The sequence below is a fragment of the Scaptodrosophila lebanonensis genome, unplaced genomic scaffold (genome assembly GCF_003285725.1).
Source record: "Scaptodrosophila lebanonensis strain 11010-0011.00,11010-0021.00 unplaced genomic scaffold, SlebRS2 tig00001412-arrow-pilon, whole genome shotgun sequence".
Lineage (NCBI taxonomy): Eukaryota > Metazoa > Arthropoda > Insecta > Diptera > Drosophilidae > Scaptodrosophila > Scaptodrosophila lebanonensis.
Window position 1 is genome coordinate 4,830,993 of NW_022060739.1, and position 22,203 is coordinate 4,853,195.

A 22,203-nucleotide genomic window follows, 5' to 3' on the forward strand; every position below is an offset into this window, starting at 1 on the left:
TACGAGTTGCAGTTCAAGAGATTACGGAATGTAACTTAATTTTAAATATTTAACAAATTAGGTTTTTTTTAAAACAAAGTTTAAAACTATAAATATAAAACGTTCGAATTTTTAGAAAAAATATTTAAGAATTAAATAACATGGATTATGCATTAATTTTAATAAAATGAAAATTGTTTCATGGCTTGTTTTCCTAAAATAAATAGCCGTTTGTATTGGTATCAACGCAATCTCTTAAACTGATAGTAAGTACTACATTGTAATATTGGCGCTAATTTGAAAGAAAGGTTGTTTGGCAAACTGTTTGTTATAATAAATAATGATACAATTCAATAGACATCATATATAGACTAGAAATGGCGCCAATTTGAAAGAAATTTAAAAAAAAAGAAAGAAACTAAACGATGCGTTATCTTAAGGCTACATTGATAGCCTCTTGAGAAAGGCAGGAATGCAGATTTACAAATTACTTTCTGATTGTGTGTTTTATAAAATACACATAATTTTGCAGATTAGATTCAAAAAAAGTCGGGTTTAAAAAAAGTGTAAAAAAAGACATGGATTATATGCAAAATGAATCTTGCTAGATGGAATAAATATAACATTTTAAATTTTCAAACCGTGTAAAAACAGAATTAGGTGTATCCATGAGAAAAACTATAACATGAGAAATGAAATGAAGCCAGTATCTTCTAACATTCCGTTATAAAGTATTATTACAAGTACATCATTGTAATACAGGCTAAAAATTGCAGCAGTAATTGCAACGCTTTTGCTTTCTTCTTTCTCTTCTTTCTCTTGTTTTTATCTTTTCAGCAGAAGGGACCACAATTTCGTAGTTTTGCAACATCCTGAATAAAGGAGATATAGTATCTCGAATATAGCATTAAAAGCTCTCTTTTGCAATTTAATTATGTTTCAAGTATTCTCCATTTTCTTTTAGTTTTCACTTTTTAACTTTCTGCCTATAAATGTATATTTTTCAAATACTTCTACTCCATTTAGTTGTAGTCTTTAAAAAGCCATGCGACCTATTCCATATCTACCCAGTTATCGGGCGACGAGTTTATCTGTCACCCTGTCTGGAGATACACTTGTGTGCAAGTGTTGGTCATTATTCTTCTAATGGTGCCGCGAGCGTGTCGCTCAATGGTGTTTTTCTTCACACAACTCACATGATTTGCTGCAGTACTTGTTTCAATTGTTGTTGTTGTTGCTTTGTTGTTGTTGTTGTTTAGTTGTTGTAGCTGTATGCACTCGTATTTCATTTTAGCAGAAAAGCAACAACTGGGACTGCGACAGTGGCAAACACCAACACTCGACAGTGAGCCAAGTAGACCTTCAGACGCCAAACACTCCAACGCAGCGAACTGGCAATTCAACCAGTCAGCCAGCAGTCAGGCAGTCAGGCAGTCACCCAGTCAGGCCGTCAACCAACTGCCAAGAGTCGACAGTCGAGCAATTGCGCGCTTTTAAATATCGCATAACTACCGACCGACCGACTGAACGATAAATCGAGCCACCAACTGACTGACTATCTATAATGGTAATAAAAAATAAAAAAAATTTGAATAAAACAGGCACCCACATGGCGCGGCGAGAGCGTCGAGTCGTAATTTTTATAGCCACACAAGTGTGCAGTGCAACACAACACATCATCACACATTCACAATTCACAATTCATCATTCATTCATGCACTCACACACTCACTCAGTCAGTCAGTCAGCCAGTCAGTCACCTGCAGTCACAGCACAAGCCGGCTTTCAAGTTCAGGCCCCAGACCGACTCTTGGCCCAAGCCAATTTTCTTTATCTCTTTGTGTGACTTTATGCCTAGATTTGCGCGGCTTTTAATTGCACTTATATTTGGATTGTACTCGTATTTACCCCACCATAGGTATATATAGTATTATACGAGTGCAGAAGCACGCTTCGCCTTGTTTGGCACTTGTTGCGGCTTTTGTTCGTCTTGTTGTTGCGCAGGCGTTGCAAGTGCAAACGTCAATGTGATTCATTCAGGGTGCTTTTCAGGCTTGCTCGCAGTACACTGATAAAAAAAGCTGCATAGTACAGATGAATATTTTCATATTGAATTTAATGTTCTACTACTTCTTATTCAAATCAAATATGAACGTAGTATACTGACAAAAAAGCTGCATAGTACAGATGAATATTTTCATATTAAATTTAATTAAATTAAATTAAATCCAAGTCAAATAAAAATATCGTTAATTTAAATAAAAACATATTCAATTACTGATTTAAATATAAATAATATTCAAAACAAAGTGGAAATCTTCGTCATTAAAGTTTGTCATATTCAATTTAAAGTTAGGCCAGATTTAATTTTAATATGCGCCCACTTCAAATAACCAATAGTTAATTTTATTTATTGATCCAAACCATATAAAAGGCATAAAAAACGTCCAAATAATTAATTATTAATAACATAAGAATTTAAAAGTTACTTTCCGCGAAAAATTTATATAATTCTATACAAAATATATATAATTATATAAAATATGCATTTTGGAAATGTCGCTATTGAAAAGAATTAATTACAGCAGAGTAGAATAAAAGCGGGAGAAATATTTTATAATTATAAAAAATAAACCTTAGGCGTGAATCAATTTAATATCGTCACACTTTAAATTTATTATTTTAATATTCAACTTGAAATTGAATCTCCTAAAACACACGATGATGAAAAATCGATGTTAAAAATAGTTAAATCTGCGTGTAAATATTTAAATTTACGTTATTTTTTTATCAGTGTACTACGAGTACAGGTTGACTCATGCTCGAGAAACTAAATCTAAAAATAAAAAAACCGCACCAGCCGCAGATCCAGCCGAAACTTATATACACTTGCAACTAATTTTAATTTTTAATATTATAATATATATAAGATGGAAATATATATGTAATAATTGTATCGACAGCACGACTTGCTGATTTACTATATTAAATAAATAAATAATATACTTTTCAGAAACAACAAACATGAATCACAATATTTCCAATAAAGAAAACTTCCAACCACTTGATACAAGAAAAAACCACCAATAAATAAATAAAATAAAAATAAACCCCTATTCGCCAGACTTGGCCCACTAGGATTATTTCCTTTTTCCCAACTTAAAGAAATATGTTAGTGATCAAATATTTCCAAACAATGAAGAATTTAAATATGCGGTTTATCGAGTAAAAAGTAATGAAATATGTACAGAAATTAATTAATTAATTTTTCCCAAATTTTTTGTGTTTTTCGAAACCTTTTTTCAAATTATAAACTAAAGAAATTTTTATTATATTGAACAGTTTCCTATATACTAATAAAAGAAATAAACAAAATATTCAATAAGATTTGACAAGAAGAGTTGAAGTGAAAGAAATTTAAAATCAAAAAAAAGAATAAGATTAAATGTTGATCCAATATTGTTTATTAACTGGAAGTCCCGATTTTTACATTTATTTACTTTATTTCTTATCATTATTCCAAATATTTTAATTATTTTTGAGTAACTTTTATATTGGATACAATTTCTGCTTTCTACTTGTATCTATATATATTATTTTAATTCCCTTAGATGAAATCGATCATTAAGTGCAATTCTCAATGCTTTTACTTACTATTTTCGTGCATTGTCCTTTTCATCCATAAATGATTGCATCGATTCGACAAAGCGTTCTATTCTGAATATTTATTTTACCAAAAAAGTTACATTTGAATACAAATGAGTAAGTAAAGGGGTTACTTATTGTGAAAGAAAAAAAGAATTCAACTCTACTGCTGTGGGATTACAGTTTATGAACAAATATATGACATAATGAAGTGTTTTGAGTCAAACATAGCAGCTGTTAGGGATGATACGAAACTTCCAAATAGGCAACAGAAAAAGGATTTGTTCATTCGGAGATAAACAAACATCAGACAGAATGACACACAAATATCCGACTATGGATTCATTCGTGCAAAGCACATATCAGCATGATGGCCAAATTGTTTGTCCGTCCGTCTACAGAACCGCCTTTATTTCGAAAATGCATGGGCCCACAAGGATCAAACTTAGTATGTACTCGTATACCCGCTCCTAGAAAACTATACCCAAAAGAAATTCGACTTTACTTTTCGTGCTACATAACTAAACTTCTTCTGAGTATTTTATATTTAATATATAAAATATGTATTTCCGATTTCCTATAAATAGGTTAATTCTTCTTCTGTCTCTTCTTCTTCTGTCTGTCTGAAGTATCAAATGTTCTTTTTGGATAAAGAGTACTCCACTGTAACACTCTCTCTCTCTCCCCCTCTAGCTAGGTGTTGAACCAACTTGTCTAGAAAAAGGTATATGCCCTTTCACTTTGCAGTGAAGTGGAAGTGGAATAAAGAGCGACGCAGTTAAAGATTTATGACCGTGTTGATAAGTCGCGCTTCCGTTTCAGCCATAAACACTTTATTAAATTATTATTATTAATGCTTGTTATCTTTATTGTATAATAAAGTTTATTGCAAGTTTCTTTTTGCGTACAAATCGAATGTTGGGCATATGGTATTTAAAATTCTAAATTTTCTATCAGTCTACGTATGCACTTGATATATATATGTATGTGTATATATGCTAAACATTGATATAAGTGAGTTGTGTGTTTAAAGTTCTTTAATTGCTCGTTCAACTCAAATTAAATATAATCCATAACTTAGAGTTCATACGCTTCTTCTTCTTCTTCTTCTTCTTCATCATCTTCTTTTTGTTTACAACCCGGTGACTTAAACGAAAGATTAAACTAAAATTGCCAAGCTGCTGCTCTTAGAGTTCTGAATCACAATATATTCTCTCTTCACATACAATATAGTATATAGTACTATATACTCGTACATATTCGAACAAAAGAAAGCCACACAATTGCTTGTAATTAAAATAATACCCATAGATTATGCATATTTGTTGCCTTAACTGCCACTCCTACTTGCTAAACACATCACAAAAATGTTTTATATTTGAATATTTCTCTACATATAGGTATGTTGTATATAAAGCATAGGATAATTGGTATACTATATTCTTTATGCATTCCGTACATGTTAAGTGTTAAATGTCCCATGTTATAATTGATTAATAATTGTATATATGCGGTATTGTGTTTGTATCCATCATCGTTTCCAAGAGTTCTTTCTACTTTAATAGCCTTGTTCGCAAAATGTACGTATAAGGTAAATGATCGCAATCCCAATTCAAATATATATTCATATATACTCGTCGATATATATGGGTGGGCTAGTTTTAACTCATACAAAAATACAGTCTCAATTAGAATTCATAATTAGTTTGCTGTTTTGTTTTGTTTGTTATTTTGTTCGTAAACATAAAATATATACTCGAAAGTATCCCTATCATAGTTTTATTGTGGGGGGAACACTATGGTTTCTATTGATTTGTTTCTGTTTCTGTATTATTTCTGCTTCTGCTTGTCTGCCTGTCAAACCCTATATATTCGTGTTCGCATTCATCCTGTTAAGTAGATCCGCTCTAGACCCGCCTATTGCCCTGATCCTGCTGCAAGTTGACATTATTCATGACAGCGCTCATGTCAACCACCACAGCATCAGTCATGATGCACTTGCCGGTTGATTCCAGCTCGGTTTGACCCTCTAGGAGACCCACATGGTGGCCATTTGGTGTGCCGGCGGATATGTCCTGAGAACAGAAAAAAGAGGGAATAACAAAATAATATAGTGTATGGTTCAGTTCTTGCATTGCCTTCATGTCTTTATGGTTTTCTCATTTTTTCTAATGCAAATTATGTTGAACCCATCTTTTTGTAGCAATATCTTCGAATTATTCCGATCTTAAGTTCTAGTCGAACATTTTACAAAACTCATCCTAATACTGGTGTACTGTACTGATATGTTTCTATTCTTATTTGCCAACACTTTCAAGGACTAACGGATGCTCATGATGTCGCCATTTTAACCGTAATTTTTAAGTGTAATTTTTAGCTGTTATTTTTAACTGTAATTTTTAACTGTAAAACTTTAGCTGTAATTTTTAATTGTAATTATTAACTGTAATTTTTAACTTTAACTCTAATTTTCAACTGTACTTTTTAACTGCAAATCTTAACACTAATTTTTAACAGTAATTTTAACTGTAATTTTTAACTGTAATTTTTAACTGTTAATTTTAACTGTAATCGTTTTATATGTTATTCTAAAAATTACAGAAAGATGTATTTTTTTTTAATTTTATTCATTTACTCACAATAAATTGATTAATTTTGAGTTTTACTTTAGAAAATAACTAATAATCATTATTTTTGACCAAAAAATATAACTCAAATAGTGATAATTATTCTTTAAGTTTTATTTATTTATTTTTTGATCGAAAATAAGCCCCAAGTTGTAATTGTCCCTGATTTTTTCATACGGATTAAGGAAGAAATGTAAATATATATATACCCTTCAACAATAATCCAAGATGAATCCGTAAAGTTTTGAGCTAAAAACATTCTTAAAAAATATTTTCAGGCAAAATTACAGCTTGAGATTTATTTTTGATTACCAAAATCAAGCTCAAAGAATAACCATAGTTCTATGAACATTATTTTTTTTAATTTTGAGAGAATGAATAATAATTAAAATATTTCACATGCAAAGATAATCCTAAAAGAAGGATATTCCGCGCATTCTCAAAGTTGAGGTGAATGATTTTTTCGTTAAAAAAAAAAAACAAACTAATGATTATTTGCTTTTTTTCCTGCTTTTTCAATCATATTTAACCTCATCGAACTTTTTATTTTTATTCTCTAGAGAATTTCTTGAACAAACTTTAGAGAATGACATTTAAAGTGATTTTTTCGTTAAAAAACGAAATAATGAATATTTGCGTTCCCTTCTTTTGAAACCATATTTAAATATAATTTTTCACCGTACTTTTAATTCTTTTTCTCTACAGAATTTCTTTAACCAACTTTAGAGAATGTCCTTTAAAGTGATTTTTTCGTTAAAAAAAAAAATGATGAATTCGTTTTTTTTTTCTACTTTTGAAACCATATTTAAATGCTATCCTTCAACAAACTTGTATTGTTCTTCCCTAGAGAGTTTCTTTAACCAACTCTAGAGAATGTCCTTTAAAGTGATTTTTTCGTTAAAAAAAATAAATTAAAATACAGTTAAATACAGTCCCTCATTCAACGTTGTATTCTTCTTTTCTAGACAATTACTTTAACCAACTTTAGAGAATGTCCTTTAATTGATTTCACTGCCTACGCTCCAATGTGTTCATAGAAATGGGTCAGGAAAATAAATTCGAATGAACCCATACCGGAAATGCTTTAATTAAGTTTCCAATTTGAAAAGTGAATTTAATCAGAACCCTGCCTTTCAAAACACTTTTAAAATTCGTAAAGGGAACAAGGAATGTGTTCGATTACCGGATAGTTAACGGCAGCGGCATCCAACGCCATCAGCTCCTTGCGCGACAGTTCCTCCACAACGGCGGCGGCATAGCAATCGCCCAGCATGTTGTTGGTGGTACGAATGCGATCGCTATAGAACAGAGGGATTGTCAGACTGGGAGAGCGTTACAAATAGGGGGCCACTTACACGAACCAGTCCACGGCGAAGAGGAGCGTTACGTCCTGAACGGGTGCGTCGATGGCGGTCAAGACGACGAGGAGAAGGACCAGAGCGGCACTCGGCACACTGGCCGAGCTCATGGAGGCGGCGGTCGAGGTGAGGAGCACGGTCACCAGTTCGCCAAAGCCCAAGGTCATGCCGCTCATCTGGGCGACGAAGATCGAGGCGACGGCTATATAGAGGGCTGTGCCATCCATGTTGATGTTGCAGCCGATGGGGAGGACGAAGCGCGTGATCCGCTGATCCACGCGCAGCTTCTCGTTCATGCAGCGGAATGTGATCGGCAGGGCGGCCGCGCTGCAGGCATCAAGGGGGGCGTGGCAGCAACAGTGAGTGGCAGTTACAGTGAGGCGATACATTTGTTTTTGTGTTGATTTCGATTTTGTTTTTTTTTTGGGTTACATTTTGGAGTTTGTTTCGGTTTGTAATTGTTTTGGTTTTGGTTTGTTTGTTTCGTTATGTTTTAATGGTTTAATTGTGCGTGTTTAGTTGAAAAACGAAAGAGTTTTCATAACAACAACAACAACAACGTATGGAAAATCATAAATTGGAAACCAAAAAGAAGGAAAAAATACTTGTAGCATGTTAACAATTCGCAGTTGGTTGTACATCAATAGTTAGTATTAAAGAGAACTTTTGGCTTTTGCTTGTGCATTTTCAATTCTCGTAGTATTCAAAATATATATAGAGAGAAAGACAAAGACAAAGACAAGAGAGAGAGAGAGAGAGATATTGGCTTACGTTGAGGCGGTGGCAAATGCGGTTAACATGGCTTGTATGAGCCCGGCATAGAACTTGAAGGGATTACGGCGCACGAACACAAAATAAATGGCCTGCATCACCACAAACTGATAGATGACCACGCCAATGGCCACTGTGAAGATGAACCAGAAAAGCTGGGCCATAACCAAACTCAAGTCGTCGACGCTCAGTATTTTGCCCGCGATGACCGAACTGATGCCCACCTGCCAAAAAAAAAAGTGATAAAAATGAATAAAACTCATTATTCCAGTGTACATTCTCCCTACCGGTGTTAGCCACATGACGCAGGTGACGATTTTCATGATGACCTCAAACACGGCCGAGAAGAAATCGATCACAACCTGGCCCTTCTGGCCAATGGTGCCGAGGAAGGTGCCGAAGACCAGGCAGAAGAAAACAATGCCCAGCGTGTTGGTGCCACTTCGGTATTGGACATCCCTTATGAGCACGGTCTCCACACCATCGTCCAACTGCTGTTGGGCCTCCACTCCATTCGGCACCAACACGGTGTCGTTCAGAGTTTCGTTGAAGTTATGCAAAATGGTCGGCTTGGGCAGATAGACGGTGTGGGCCTGCTGAATGGAGGCTTGAAATAGATTGTCCGGAAATATGTTTCTGCAAGAGAAAAGGGCAATGGAAAATATAACACAGAGAAAGGGCAGAATTTGAAAGCACTTAAATCCATTAATAATAGCAGACATTGTTACGAAATAAATGAGAGAAAAGAAGCAGCCTTACATACTTTTAAGTATTTATTTAATGCTAGCTTAAAGTTAAAAACTTACAGCTAACAGGGTTTGAATAGCCATCACTACCAGAATCTTAAGCTATTACAATCAATGAAGGAGTATGTACAAGTAATTAATGGAGAAACAGGATACATTTGCAAACTTTATTACTATTATATATAAGTATATACTTATGTATTTATTTAATGCTCGCTTAAATTTAAAAACTTACAGCAAACAGGAATAGCTATCACTACCAGAATCTTAAGGTTTTACAATCAATGAAAGAGTATGCAAAAGTAATTAAAGGAGAAACCGGACACATTTACAAACTATAAGAATAATTAAAAGTAAGTGAATTTTTTAAAATTGATTTTCTTTGTTAACAAATGTCGAGTTTCGTCCGTTAAAGAGATGAAGAGCGTGGCAGAGTGTTGCCTTTATAGTTTTTAGAAGTACGAATTAAATAAATTTACTTAAACAATATTAGTTATGCAATATTTATAGAGTAAGTAAGTAGCGGCATAACTTAAAAAGTCAGATTTAAATTTTATCACTAATTTGCGCTTTGTGAAGGTATTTAATTATTTAAGAAAAGAAAAGTGGCTGGATCAGTATTTATTGTTGAGTTTTTTGTACCAACTGGAAGTGAATTTGGTTCGATCGAAGTGTTTTTGAACTAAAATAATGTTAAGGAAGTGTTTGAGGTCAGAGCTATTGTTGTTCGCTGTGAAAATAAGAGGGGGAGAAGTGGCGATTTGGTCATTGCCTTTAATCTTGGAGTGGCTGGGTATTCAAATCATTTTAAGCCTGGGAAATTTGTGGTTTAAAATGGCTCTAATTATAAAAGGATAGTAATTATGATTATCTGGATATGCTTTTGCAATTAAGGCTGAAAGAGAGTTCAAAACAAATGGCAAATTTAGCGGGTTTTGAGAAGCATTACTTAACATTATTAGATTACAACTAATTCCTCAAAGAGATCTACAGTCATATGATTAGAACGATGATTCGATAGCTCTACTTATTACTTATACTTTTTTTTAATTTAATATTTTATTTTGCATTGTTTAATCATAACTCTAAATAATGCTTGTCTTTTTAAGCAATATGCATAGATTCTTTTTTTCTTCTTTCATGTCAGAATATGTCTAAAATCCAAAATATGTCACTTATAATAAAATTCTTACTTTCTCATTCATTCTTATATTAAGCAAAGAAATATAATTATTGTAATATAAAATTCTAATATTCACATGAACTTGAACTTTATTACATGCTGGTCTTAGTGTAAATATCACTTTCTAAAAGCGCTCTATTTTTTTTATGTAATTTTTATATTCGCTTAATTCTTCAATTTGTTTTAATAGAATCAAAGAAAGTTTTTAAATAAAAGTTCGCGCTTTAATGCATTGCACTTCATAGAATCTTTTTTCTTCTTTCATGTCAGAATATGTCTGAAATGCAACATTGTATATGTCACTTATAATAAAATTATTATTTATTATTTATTTATTTATTTTAACATTTGTAACTTAGAATTAATCCTAAGAATAAATTTATTTTAAGCAACAAATATAATTTGTTTAAACCAAAATTCTAATATTTACATGAACTTGAACTTTATTACATGCTGGTCTTAGTACAAATATTACTTGCTAAAAGCGCTCTTCATGTTATTTTTTAATGAATTTTTCTATTCGCCTAATTTTTCAATTTGTTTTCAAAAGAATAAAAGAAAATTTTTAAATAAAAGTTCGCGCCTTACTGCATTGCACTGCTTCATGAGCTATCAAAGCAAGCAGTGTAGGCAGTTCATGCAGTAAAGCATATTTAAAGCAGCAGCTTTGCTCAAGCAGTTTGCGTGCGTTTTGCTAGCGACTTTAAACGTATGGGCCGTCTTAAGACTTAGTTGTTGCGCATTTTCTTGGAATAAAATTAACTTAACTAAAGTAACAATAAGTTAACAACAATTTTCTGTCACCTATTTAACTGCTTTACTTTACTTACTCACCTGCCTAAATCGAGTAAGCTGTCCAACAGATTGACGGCCCTCCTGTCCGTCGACCGGTTGTCGGCATTATGCAGATCCGGATTTCCAGGATGCACCAACAATACCAGAGCAATGCCGAGTGCCGCATTGAAAAAGGAAGTGGTGGCAAAGTAGAAAAGCGTCCGCAGTGCAATTTTGCCATTCATTTTAGCGTTCAGACTAGCCGAGCCAGCTATCAGACTCGAAATCACCAGCGGCAGAATCATTAACTTCAGGAGACGCATAAACAGTTCGCCAGGATACGAAATCAGCATAATTGAATCGCCATGCAAATGCAGCGGACGCAAGGACAGACCTATAAATGAGAATAATTATGTACATTCACTATATGTTCATGATCATGATGATGATGATGATGATGATGAGCAACTAGTCGAGCACTTTGCTGGCCTCCGTTACTTAGTTAGCTGTCTATTAAATTGTCTGCTAATGCGTCGCATGCTAAGCTAATTGAAGTCGTTGTGTTGACGTTGGCATGGCTTTCTAGCTATACATATATTTAGCTTGTGTTGCGCACTCAACGCCACAAAGTATGCAACACCAGCTCCTCCCGCCTTCAAGGCCATGTCACAATCTATGAAAATCTTAGCCCCCGACGACCATGGCACACGTCTCTTGTGTCAGTCGTTATATATACAAATCAGTTTTTTATTATGCTTGACTTTACTTTCGTTTAGTGGAATCAATAAAGGCAAGTTTATGTTGTTTGATTTTAAAGAATATTTTCCATTTCCTTCACTATTTCACAACCCGGCTAAGAGTTTCCATTACTTTCATTCTTTTCATGACTTATTAACTCTTAATTGCATGCCATTAATTACACGAAAAGGTAGTCTTTTTTGGTTTCATGTTGAGACGTTATCGATCTTTGTTAACACACTCTTAATATATACCCTTATATACATATACACTGCCGCTCAACTGAATAGGTTCAACGATTCTCAAAAGTTCAAATAGCTATAGCTTTTCAACCAAATCGTCGATTTTGATCAAATAATATTTTGTAGAAAGAATAGTTATTTGTTAATAAAACCGCAAAGAAAATTGGTTTCCATTTTTTTTTTAATTTTTTCAAAAACATAACATTAAATGCCTATTTTTTTGGCTCAACTGAATAGGTTCAGTAACTTAAAAACTAAATAAAAAAAAAACAAATAAAAAGGTTTTTTTCATGGCTTTGGTAACTTAAATCATAAAAATATTCACCTAATTCTGTTTTTACACGGTCTTTTTTACACGATTTTGATATAAATTGCATATATATTTATTTAGAGACAAGGAACCAATCATCTATTTTTCCATATAATCAATGTCTTTTTTTACACGGTTGTTTCTGGAACCAATCTACCGTGTAAAAACAGAATTAGGTGTACTAATTACGAGAAAATTAGTATTTAGTACTTCCACTTCAAAGATTCGATCTCTTAAGTGCTTATAATAATTTTTATTTTCAGGGACTGTAATCGATATAGGGATTATATAGCCCAGGATTTTTTTATGGATTTTTTAATTCGGCTCTGAGTGTCGTTAAATTGTCTCTCTATTGATGCCTATTTAATATTTATTTGTCCCTCTCTATTGCAATTTCCCTTGTCTTCTCCAGACATTTATACTTACATACATATATAGATTTTCTACACCTCATTAATTTCCCATATCCCTCTAATGTCTTATTGTTTTGGACACAAAATATTCGCTCTTGTTATTTTCGTTCAATTATTAATTTTCTTTTTCTGATTAGTTTTAAATAAAATATTATTATATAACTGGTAGCTGTCTATTGGTATCAGAATACTGGTTTAATAAATTGTACATACATTTAAAAAAGAAAAAAAAATTCGATTGCAGCGTTAGAGCCTTTATATTTCTTATTGTTCTTTCTGCCACCCTTCTAGAGTCCATTAATTTTTGAATGTCTGCTCAATTTTTTATACATTTATTATTTTTACTTTCTTAGAGCTCTCTCCTATTAATTTCCTATATCTCTCTAATATCTTATTATCTTAGGCAAAATATTCACTTTTGTTACTTTCGTTCACTTATTGATTTGAATATTATTATTAGATTTTATTAAGATATTATTATACAATTGGCTTTCTGTTGGCCTAAATGATTATAGCATTAATTAATAATTAATTAATTTGTCAGAGCCCAAGGGCGTACGCAGCTTTTTCCAAAGGGACCAAAGAATGAACATTTTCATTAAATAATGCACGATATTTTTAAATAATAATGATCAATTTAAAATAAAAACTGCAACACTTCCAGCTCAGTTCCATTTTATGGCGAAATAGTGCGTTATAATAATGAATTTGTGTTGTACTTCATATTGTAAAAAAAATTGCGTAAGCCGTTGTCGGAGCTTTATAATTATTTTTATACTTTTCGATAATATTTTATTATTCATATTATAGCTATTTCCAGCCCGCTAGTTTCAGACATCTCTCAAATTTCTTTTAAAATTTTATTTTCTACTTGTAAGTATTCGGATCAATAGTTTCTATCAATAATTTAATTAATAATAGAAGCATTAGTCATATACTTGTATAGACAATTTTGTAAAAAATATTGCGTATTCAGGAATTGATTTATTTTTGACTATCTGCTCAACTTTTTACACTTTTATACTTTTTTGTTAATATTTTAGTATAGTTATTTTGCTATTTCCAGTCCGCTAGTTACTGACATTTTTCAAATTTCTTTTAACGTTTCATTTTCTACTTGTATTCGGATCAATAGTTTGCCTTTTTCTATCAATAATTTAATTAATAATAGAAGCATTAGTCATATACTTGTATAGACAATTTTGTAAAAAGTATTGCGTATTCAGGAATTGATTTATTTTTGACTATCTGCTCAACTTTTTACACTTTTATACTTTTTTGTTAATATTTTAGTATAGTTATTTTGCTATTTCCAGCCCGCTAGTTACTGACATTTTTCAAATTTCTTTTAATGTTTCATTTTCTACTTGTATTCGGATCAATAGTTTGCCTTTTTCTATCAATAATTTAATTAATAATAGAAGCATTAGTCATATACTTGTATAGACAATTTTGTAAAAAATATTGCGTACGCCCTTGTCAAAGCCTTTTAATGTTCGTATAGTTGAAGAATTCATTTATTCAGGAATTGATTTATTTTTGTCTATCTGCTCAACTTTTTACATTTTTATACTTTTCGTTAATACTTTAATATTCATATTATTTCCAGCTCTTTCAATTTCTTTTAAAGTTTCATTTTCTACTTGTATTCGGATCAATAGTTTGCCTTCTTCTATCAATAATTTTTTTAATAATAGAAGCATTAGCCAAATATAGAGCAGTAAAGAAGCTCTCTGCCCATTAGTGTTTAATGGGCTTCACTGTGGTGCTTAGCAGTTCTGTGAATGTCTTAACGGCCACTAACTGGGCTTAAAGCGATTACTCACCCAATGTGACGCCCAGGAGGACGCCCGACAGCGTGACTAGCAGCATTAGATTATCGCTCAGCCATTTGCGATAGCCGGTCAGCTCGATGGGCGCATCGCTGCGCTCCGTGGTCTTGGGTGGTAGCTCGCTGCCATTGACGGACGTCGTGTTCGGGGGACCCATTTTGGCAAAGAGGTAATCTGAAAATTTCTCAGACTTTTCCATTGTCCGCAGAACCAGGTGGGGGGGTGGCGCGGGCACGACTTTGGGAGCAGCGGCAACAACAACAACAACAGAAGTAACGCAACAACAACAACAGCAGAGGGAAATGGCGTGCACAAGCGAGACAGCAATATAATCGAATCGAGTGGTAGATATGATAAAAGCCCTGCTCTATATGTCTTTCGGTTTTTATATTTCTTTTGTTTTATCTGATGCGCCTTTTCGGCTGTCCACACACATGTGCAATTGCTGTGCTGTTCGAGTTATTGATTTTTTAAGTACTTCACATTGAACTTGAGGATGTTGATTAGATGATAAGCCATGGTAGTTGGACAGACGAGATGGCGAGCGTATGGCGATTGTTCCGTTGAGCGGGGAGCAGGTTCAGCTGACTCCTACCGATGAGGCGTTGTCTTCTTTTCGTTGAGAAGTTGCGTTTTGCTTTTTGTAGAAGCGTCTTGGACTACCCCTACCAACAAATGTTGCTGGATTAATGGCTCCGTTGTTGTGGCTTTCTAAAGGACTTGCTCCAAAAATGATTTGTTGACCTTCAGGCGAGGCAGGCGATGCAGTTGTTCCCCTTAACTTTACAGTTGCGACTGTAAATAATCGATAAAAACGGCTCCTTGGCTGCTGTTTGGGGCTTGTTTGGGGCTGCTGCTGCTGCTGAGTTTTTGACTATTCAGAAATCTGTGTCATACACTCAACGAGATGCACAAATACATACACACACAAACGCATACACGCACACCCAAAGGATTGGAAATGCAGGCGGCAGGCTTTTGTGAACTCTGATTTCAACTGCTAATTTTTTCTTTTCTTTCGATGACACTTTAAACGCTTGACTTTTTTCTGCTGATTTTTCTGCTTTAAAGGCAGTCAATTGCTTTCGTTTTCACTCTCTGCTGTAGACTGAAGGACTCTGCTGCTCCTTGACTATGCTGAACCGTTAACTTCAGGCGTGCTCCCGTTAATGTGCGACTCTCTCGCTCAACGCGCGCTTTTATAGTCAGCGCACTGGAGGCAGGAGCATGGGTGGGAGTCGACAAGAGAGAGCATTAATGCCAGAGAGAAAGAGAGAGGGCGAGATGGAGAGAAAGAGCGAGCGAGTTGAGTGCTATAATGACGCGGTCGGACCTAAATTATGGCAATACTTATACCCACAAACCCAACTCTGGGCACTATTCTACCTATTTTAGTTCATTTTTGGCACGCACATGCAACTGTTTGATTGACGCTCGTAATTATCAGACAGCGGAAAATTCCACGTGAAAATTGATTGTTCCACCCACCAACCCACACATACGCACACACACACACACACGCACACACACACACACACACACACACACCCACCCACACAATAGGACTCTATAGACAGCGACTCTTCATTTGCATTTTCATTTATAGTACGTTTCCATTTGTTATCTAATAGCCCGACTTCGGTTTCATGCAAATAATGTCACCCGCTAATCGCTTCAAATGAGCGCTCAATTGTTGGCATTATATGGTCGCAGTTTTTAATGTCCATGGATATTGCACTTCTCAATACAAGTACTTGTGCATGTCCTTGACCAGCTCGTCCCGCTTGGTACAAGCGCACTGGCGAGCTAAATGCCAAGTTGCTGGCTATATGTTTGGCATTTGTCCGGTAATTATAGTCGTTGTTGCTGCTATCGACTTTAACTGGCCAAGTTGTCATTCATAAATCATGTGTGTCCTAACTCTCTGCCCAGTCCTCGGACCACCAACATCAACATCACTCACAATCTATTGGGCAGCCATCCAACCCATCGAGTGAATATTTTCAATTTAAATTTCAAACGCTGAACTAGTTCATACTATTGGTTGCTCGCTCGCCATATTTCCGTGCCAATATCGTCTCGAAATAATTAAGACAATCTGCGCGATTTGCGTTACAAAATGTTTTGTGTTAGGGCCTTTGTCAGTTTTCTGCTCTTTATGCCAAAAAAGATTTATTGGCGCTGCTGTCCCCTTCCGCCCACTCCGCCCTCCCTTCCTCTACTCTCCTTCTCTCCCCCTCTCCCCCCCCCCTCTCTCTCTCTCTCTCTCTTTCTATATTTATTCTATTTATGGCCCGCAACTACGAACTTGAACTTGACATTAAAAGGCAAAAGCGGTAATTGTCTGCCAAATCAGTGCAACAAACCGATCAGCTCTTTATTTGCGAAAATCAATTAAAATTGTTGTTACCTGATTAACTTGCAACAAATTATCTGTGGCATGCCTGTCGTGCCCATCATAGATAAATAATGCCTAAGCAAATATCTCAGAGTGCAACTGCAAACAGCCGTTTGACATGCAATGTTTGTGGCACGCTTTCCGAAAGCAGAGCATGCCACAGAATGCTTCAGCTTACATGCAACTTGTTTATTAATAGTTTTATTTACTTTAAAGTTAAGTTAAGTTGTTTATTAATTAAAAAGTAAATCAAATATTGTTGCATGTTTACAAAAAACTATTTTTTTTTTTTAAATCTTTATTCTTTATTTAAGAACTGCCCTAAGTAGAATTTTATGACATATTATTTGGTTATTACTATTACGCCCTGTAGGCGCTCTTCCTATACTAAAATGTTGCACAAGGCATCCTGTTTAGTTTGCTTGATTAAATCTGAAATGCTGGTACTTCAATGTTTTTTGGCGCAGTACTGTTTTCTCAGGTGAAATGATTTATTTATTTATTAAACTCTCTCCGTTGCTGCAGAAGTATAAACACCAAAAGCAGTTGCTTTAAAAAAATGTATGTTTTCACTTTTTTTTAAAAGTCATTGAGTTATTTTTGTGCAGAATATTTCAGTAAAATATTTGCTTCAATGAAGTATTTGCTTATTATTTATTTCTTTTTAGTTTCAAATTATTTCCTTTTTTATGCAAACGATAATATCTGATAAATCCAAAAAAAAGAAATTATTATTAAAAAAGTTATGCTTTGACTTTTTTTTAAAAAAAGTAAACTAGTTCTCTTTGTGAAAAATATTTCAATAAAATATTTACTTCAATGAAGTATTTGCTTATTATTTATTTCTGCCGTTTAAGCTTAAATAAAAGCAGTGTACATTATTTAAGCTGAATTTGGGGAATAATTCCTTAGGCTTCGGACCATAAAATCCCATTTATTTCTGTTGTAAAAGCAATCTTATGAGAGATTGTCGTATTGGAAGCTTTATCCAGAAGCTTCACATTACACATCCTTCATAAGTAAATTTTTTGCTAAAATGTGTAAGTTTTTGATACAAGCTTTTTATAAAAAAAATAGAGCAATATATATTATATATTAATCCTTTATTAAATATCTGATTGCCAATGCCTTCACTTGCTTGTGCTGTGGGTAACTTTTTAAAGAAAGCTTTTAAAAAACTCTATAGGAAACCTTTCAATCCTCATTTGACAAGATTTTAAAAATTATGCCTTTATTATCTCATGTCTCTTAATATTGTATAAACTTTTTATTCTCAAAGAATGTGCATTTGAAAATTTATATAATGTGCAGAGAATTTCCATTAACCTTCTTCAAGATGTCTGATATAAAGAGAACTAATAGATTATTTCAAGTGCCTTCGATACAACTTCCATATTAGACGAAATAAAGAAGCTGAACTAGAATCAATCAAATACCTTCACTAAGGATAAGGCTTTCACTCTAAAGAAAGAGTCTGCGCCAGACAGAGGATGTCAGCTTGTAGGACCAAAATAAGTAGTATTGCATGTTTTAATTTCAAGAAACTGACAAAATGTAATGGCTTTGTGGTCTGGATGCGCAGCTAATTAAGAATCAAATGGACCGTGGGGCTGGGGCAATGCCCTCTGTTTTTGGCTTACTCAACGAGCCGACTAACGTCAACTACTTATCGACAAGTTGACGCTCCATTTCATGGTGGGAGCCATCAAATGTTCGTTCTGCGCTCACTCCTCCACAAGTAATTATAGGCCTACATTTATAGAAATGTCGCTTGTATTGGTTGAGGTCTGATGTTTGCTTTACTATACAAGCAGCTTTTGACATTTTTGCTGTCGTTGTCAGAGCCATTTCCCATTTTCACTTTTCACTCTTAATTACAGGAGCGCGCTCACAACTTATTTACTTTTAATGTTGTTTTAATAATTATATTTATATGCTGACACAGTTTTGTTGCTTTTCAACCTGAGTGTGTTGTTGTTGTTGTTATTGTTGTTGTTGCTGTTTCTGCTGTTGTTTCCTTTTTTGCCACAAAGTCTGATGTTTTTGGTTTACTCACCTTTGACAATTAACCACAAATTACCCAGGATGGCGTTGATTTAAATCGCACTGGGACTTTGTATTTGTTCTCGGCACACACAAGTACAAGGCTTTATTTAACACTATTCTCACTATATATATATATATATATTTGTATATTTGTATGTTATATCATTCAGGTACAACGTGGCGTATGCTTGATGGGCTCTTAAGGTTTTGCTAATGCAGTCAGTTGGTAAAGATTGCGCAGCAGTTTCAACTGCTGTTGCATTAACAATTTCAAAATTCTTTGCACCGCTGTAGCCGTTGTAGAGAGATTTAAGCGCTACCTGTCGCACAGATACAGATACAGATACACACTCACACACACAAACGCGTATTTAGTTATAAATGTAGATAATGTAGATATATATAAGAAGGGGTGGTGGTTGGTTAAGGTTTTGTAACTTGTTTACTGCTGTTGTTGTCGCAAGAGAGAGAAAACGCAAACGCGTTCCGCCACAAATTGAATTATGCCTAGACGAGAAAAGAAACGCTGTTGGCTTAAGTTCTTTTTGTGGCCTACTGGAAAATTCAACGCGCCATTCCCTATTTCCCTTTCTTTGACGCAGTCTTTACCCTCACCCTGCCCTTCCTTTTGAGCTTGCTGCCTTATAACAAGAGGAGGAAACAAACAAAATGCAAAACAAGTTATATGATACTGTGAGGGCTGTTTAATGAGATACGAAACCCCCTGCCTGCATAGAATGCTCGTTAGTTATGAATGTCAGTTAAGCTGCATACATCTATCTATATCTATAGATTGTGTCAATGGCGATATTGGCTGTTTATTTCGTAGTATTTTTTCTAGTAATTTAGAATGAGTTTTTCTTTGCAAATAAATGATAATATCTGATATGATAAATCCAATAAAAAAGGAATTATTACTTGTATTTTATTAAAAGGTTATACATTCACTTTTTTCTAAAAAAGTCATCGAGCTATTTATGTGAAAAATATCTGCTTCAATAAAGTATTTGCTTATTATTTATTTCTGCCGTTTTCCTTTATTTTCTTTTATTACCAGTAATTTATAATATTTTTTCTTTGCAAATGATAATATCTCAGTGAATTATTATTATTAAAAAAAAAGTTATACATTCATTTTTTTCTAAAAAAGTCATCGAGTTATTTTTGTGAAAAGTATTTCAATAAAATATTTGCTTCAATGAAGTATTTGCTTATTATTTATTTCTGCCGTTTTAGTTTATTTTCTTTTATTTCTAGTAATTTATAATGTTTTTTCTTTGCAAATTATAATATCTCGTAAAACGAATTATTATGAATTTGTATCACTATTTATTTCATTAGTTTTATTTAGCTTAAGTTCTCTATAGTATTGATTTTCCTTTTTTTACATTGACAGCCTTGTTTGTCGATTAAATAAAAAAAAAAATAGTTTGTTGTGTGCTAAAACTTTTTTTAATCTTTAGTCTTTATTTAAGGTCTGCCCTAGGTAGGAGAATTTTATGATAACAATTTTACGATAACTTTGACAATTTTGTAATGTTGAGTGATAATGAATGATAAAGTAATGCCATGTTTAAAACCAAATTTATTTATTTGCTATATTTGCTAATCGCGGTTAGCTTAGACTTAATTTTATACAGCATATTTAAGATCCTACAACTGCCAAATCTAAGTGATTCATGACGATTTTTGGTTATATTTAATCATTTTCATTTACAATACTTGTAAATCGCCAACGTACCCGATTGTATGTATCATCTTTAAAAGTAAATTGTGGACGTGTGTTATAAGCTAATATTAACAGTCCACCATGCTGATTCATATTAATTTGTTTGAAATTTCGATTCATTTGGTCTTAAAAGACCAGACAGTTTGTGACTCAGCTCTGTTCGCTCTATAATGAGAGTTGTTTTTTAAGAAATTAATCTGAATAAGAAAATGATCTCATGGCTTAAAATCCTTTGTAGTAACTTATATATATAAAATCTCTATTATTATAATTTGTAAAGTCCTCTCTTGTTGAATTAAAAGTACTTTGAAAAGCTGATATTTGTATGTTACTGTGGAACTTTTTATAATGACCAGTCGAGTTATTCAAATTCTCACTATCAACAATGCATCTTTCGTCAATCATGGATTGAAATGGACTTTATCATATACTGTGATAGCTCCCTTAATGGACACCTCTTTTATCCGGACACTTTACTCGGCGGACACTTTTTCTAAAACATTCGATCGATTAAGCGGACAAAAGAGTTTTAACTGTAGTTGCTACTCTTATAATTAATTTATTCCTCATACTTAGAAGACACAATAACACTAGTAGGAGCAGTCAGTGCTGCTGCTACAAAACCCTTGAGGCGCTTGTCGTCTCTATTATTATAAATTGTAAAGTCCTCTCTTGTTTAATTAAAAAGTCATAAAAAGTTGATATTTGTCTGCTTCTGTAGAGCTTTTTATAATGACCAGTCGAGTGATTTAAATTCACGCTATTAACAATGCATCTTTCGTCAATCATGGATTGTAAAGGACTTTATCATATAGATGCTATCAAATCTACTTATATAATTCATTTCTTCCTCATACTTAGAAGACACAATAACACTAGTAGGAGCAGTCAATGCTGCTGCTATAAAATTCTTGAGGCGATTGCCGTCGATCCAGCTCACAATTGCTTAAGGACACGTATACCGCACCGTACCGAACCGAACCGCTCGTTCTGACAGCAATTTACAAACTGTGCGAACAATTTCGAAAGCGCGTCGAATATAACTTCAGACAAAGCGATCGTAGATCGTTGACTGTTGCTGCCGCAGTCGTTAGGAATATTTGCCAAAAATGTCAAGCAAATGAGCGCAATTGGTTTTTGTTTTGTTTTTTTTTTTTATTATTATTATTATTATTTATTTTCTCTCGTGTTTGTTTATGAAGCGCACGAACGTCCGTTTAGCTTGGCAATTGAACAACTAATGCGGTGCATGCGAGAAATGAGCAATAAATTTAATTTAGGCACAAAAAAGAAACAAACAGAAAGGGAAACAGAATTGACAACGGCTTTTTGTAAAACATTTCTTTGGCTTTACACACACGCGTACAGGGCGAGAGAAGCAAACAAAAACAAGTTTTGTGTAATTTGTCACT

General features: G+C 33.8%; 1 protein-coding gene across 4 annotated transcripts; it reads right to left on the bottom strand.

Moving 5' to 3' along the window:
- Nucleotides 1-4,518: 4,518 nt before the first annotated feature.
- LOC115630962 (excitatory amino acid transporter) lies at nucleotides 4,519-21,965 on the bottom strand. Of its 4 annotated transcripts, none has more exons than XM_030527540.1 (9): nucleotides 21,732-21,965; nucleotides 19,073-19,382; nucleotides 14,613-14,792; nucleotides 11,144-11,477; nucleotides 8,668-9,016; nucleotides 8,381-8,604; nucleotides 7,607-7,936; nucleotides 7,435-7,549; nucleotides 4,519-5,699 (listed from the first exon to the last, which is right to left on the bottom strand). In XM_030527540.1, exons 3-9 carry the CDS (start codon nucleotides 14,773-14,775, stop codon nucleotides 5,532-5,534), a joined length of 1,683 nt encoding a protein of 560 aa, XP_030383400.1. In that variant the 5' UTR covers nucleotides 14,776-14,792; nucleotides 19,073-19,382; nucleotides 21,732-21,965; the 3' UTR covers nucleotides 4,519-5,531. The 4 variants fall into 4 exon arrangements, with proteins under 4 accessions (XP_030383400.1, XP_030383399.1, XP_030383398.1 ...); XM_030527539.1 differs by having other exon boundaries at nucleotides 21,649-21,965; XM_030527538.1 differs by lacking the exons at nucleotides 19,073-19,382; nucleotides 21,732-21,965 and adding an exon at nucleotides 15,542-15,773 and having other exon boundaries at nucleotides 14,613-15,477.
- Between the last annotated feature and the right edge of the window lie 238 nt (nucleotides 21,966-22,203).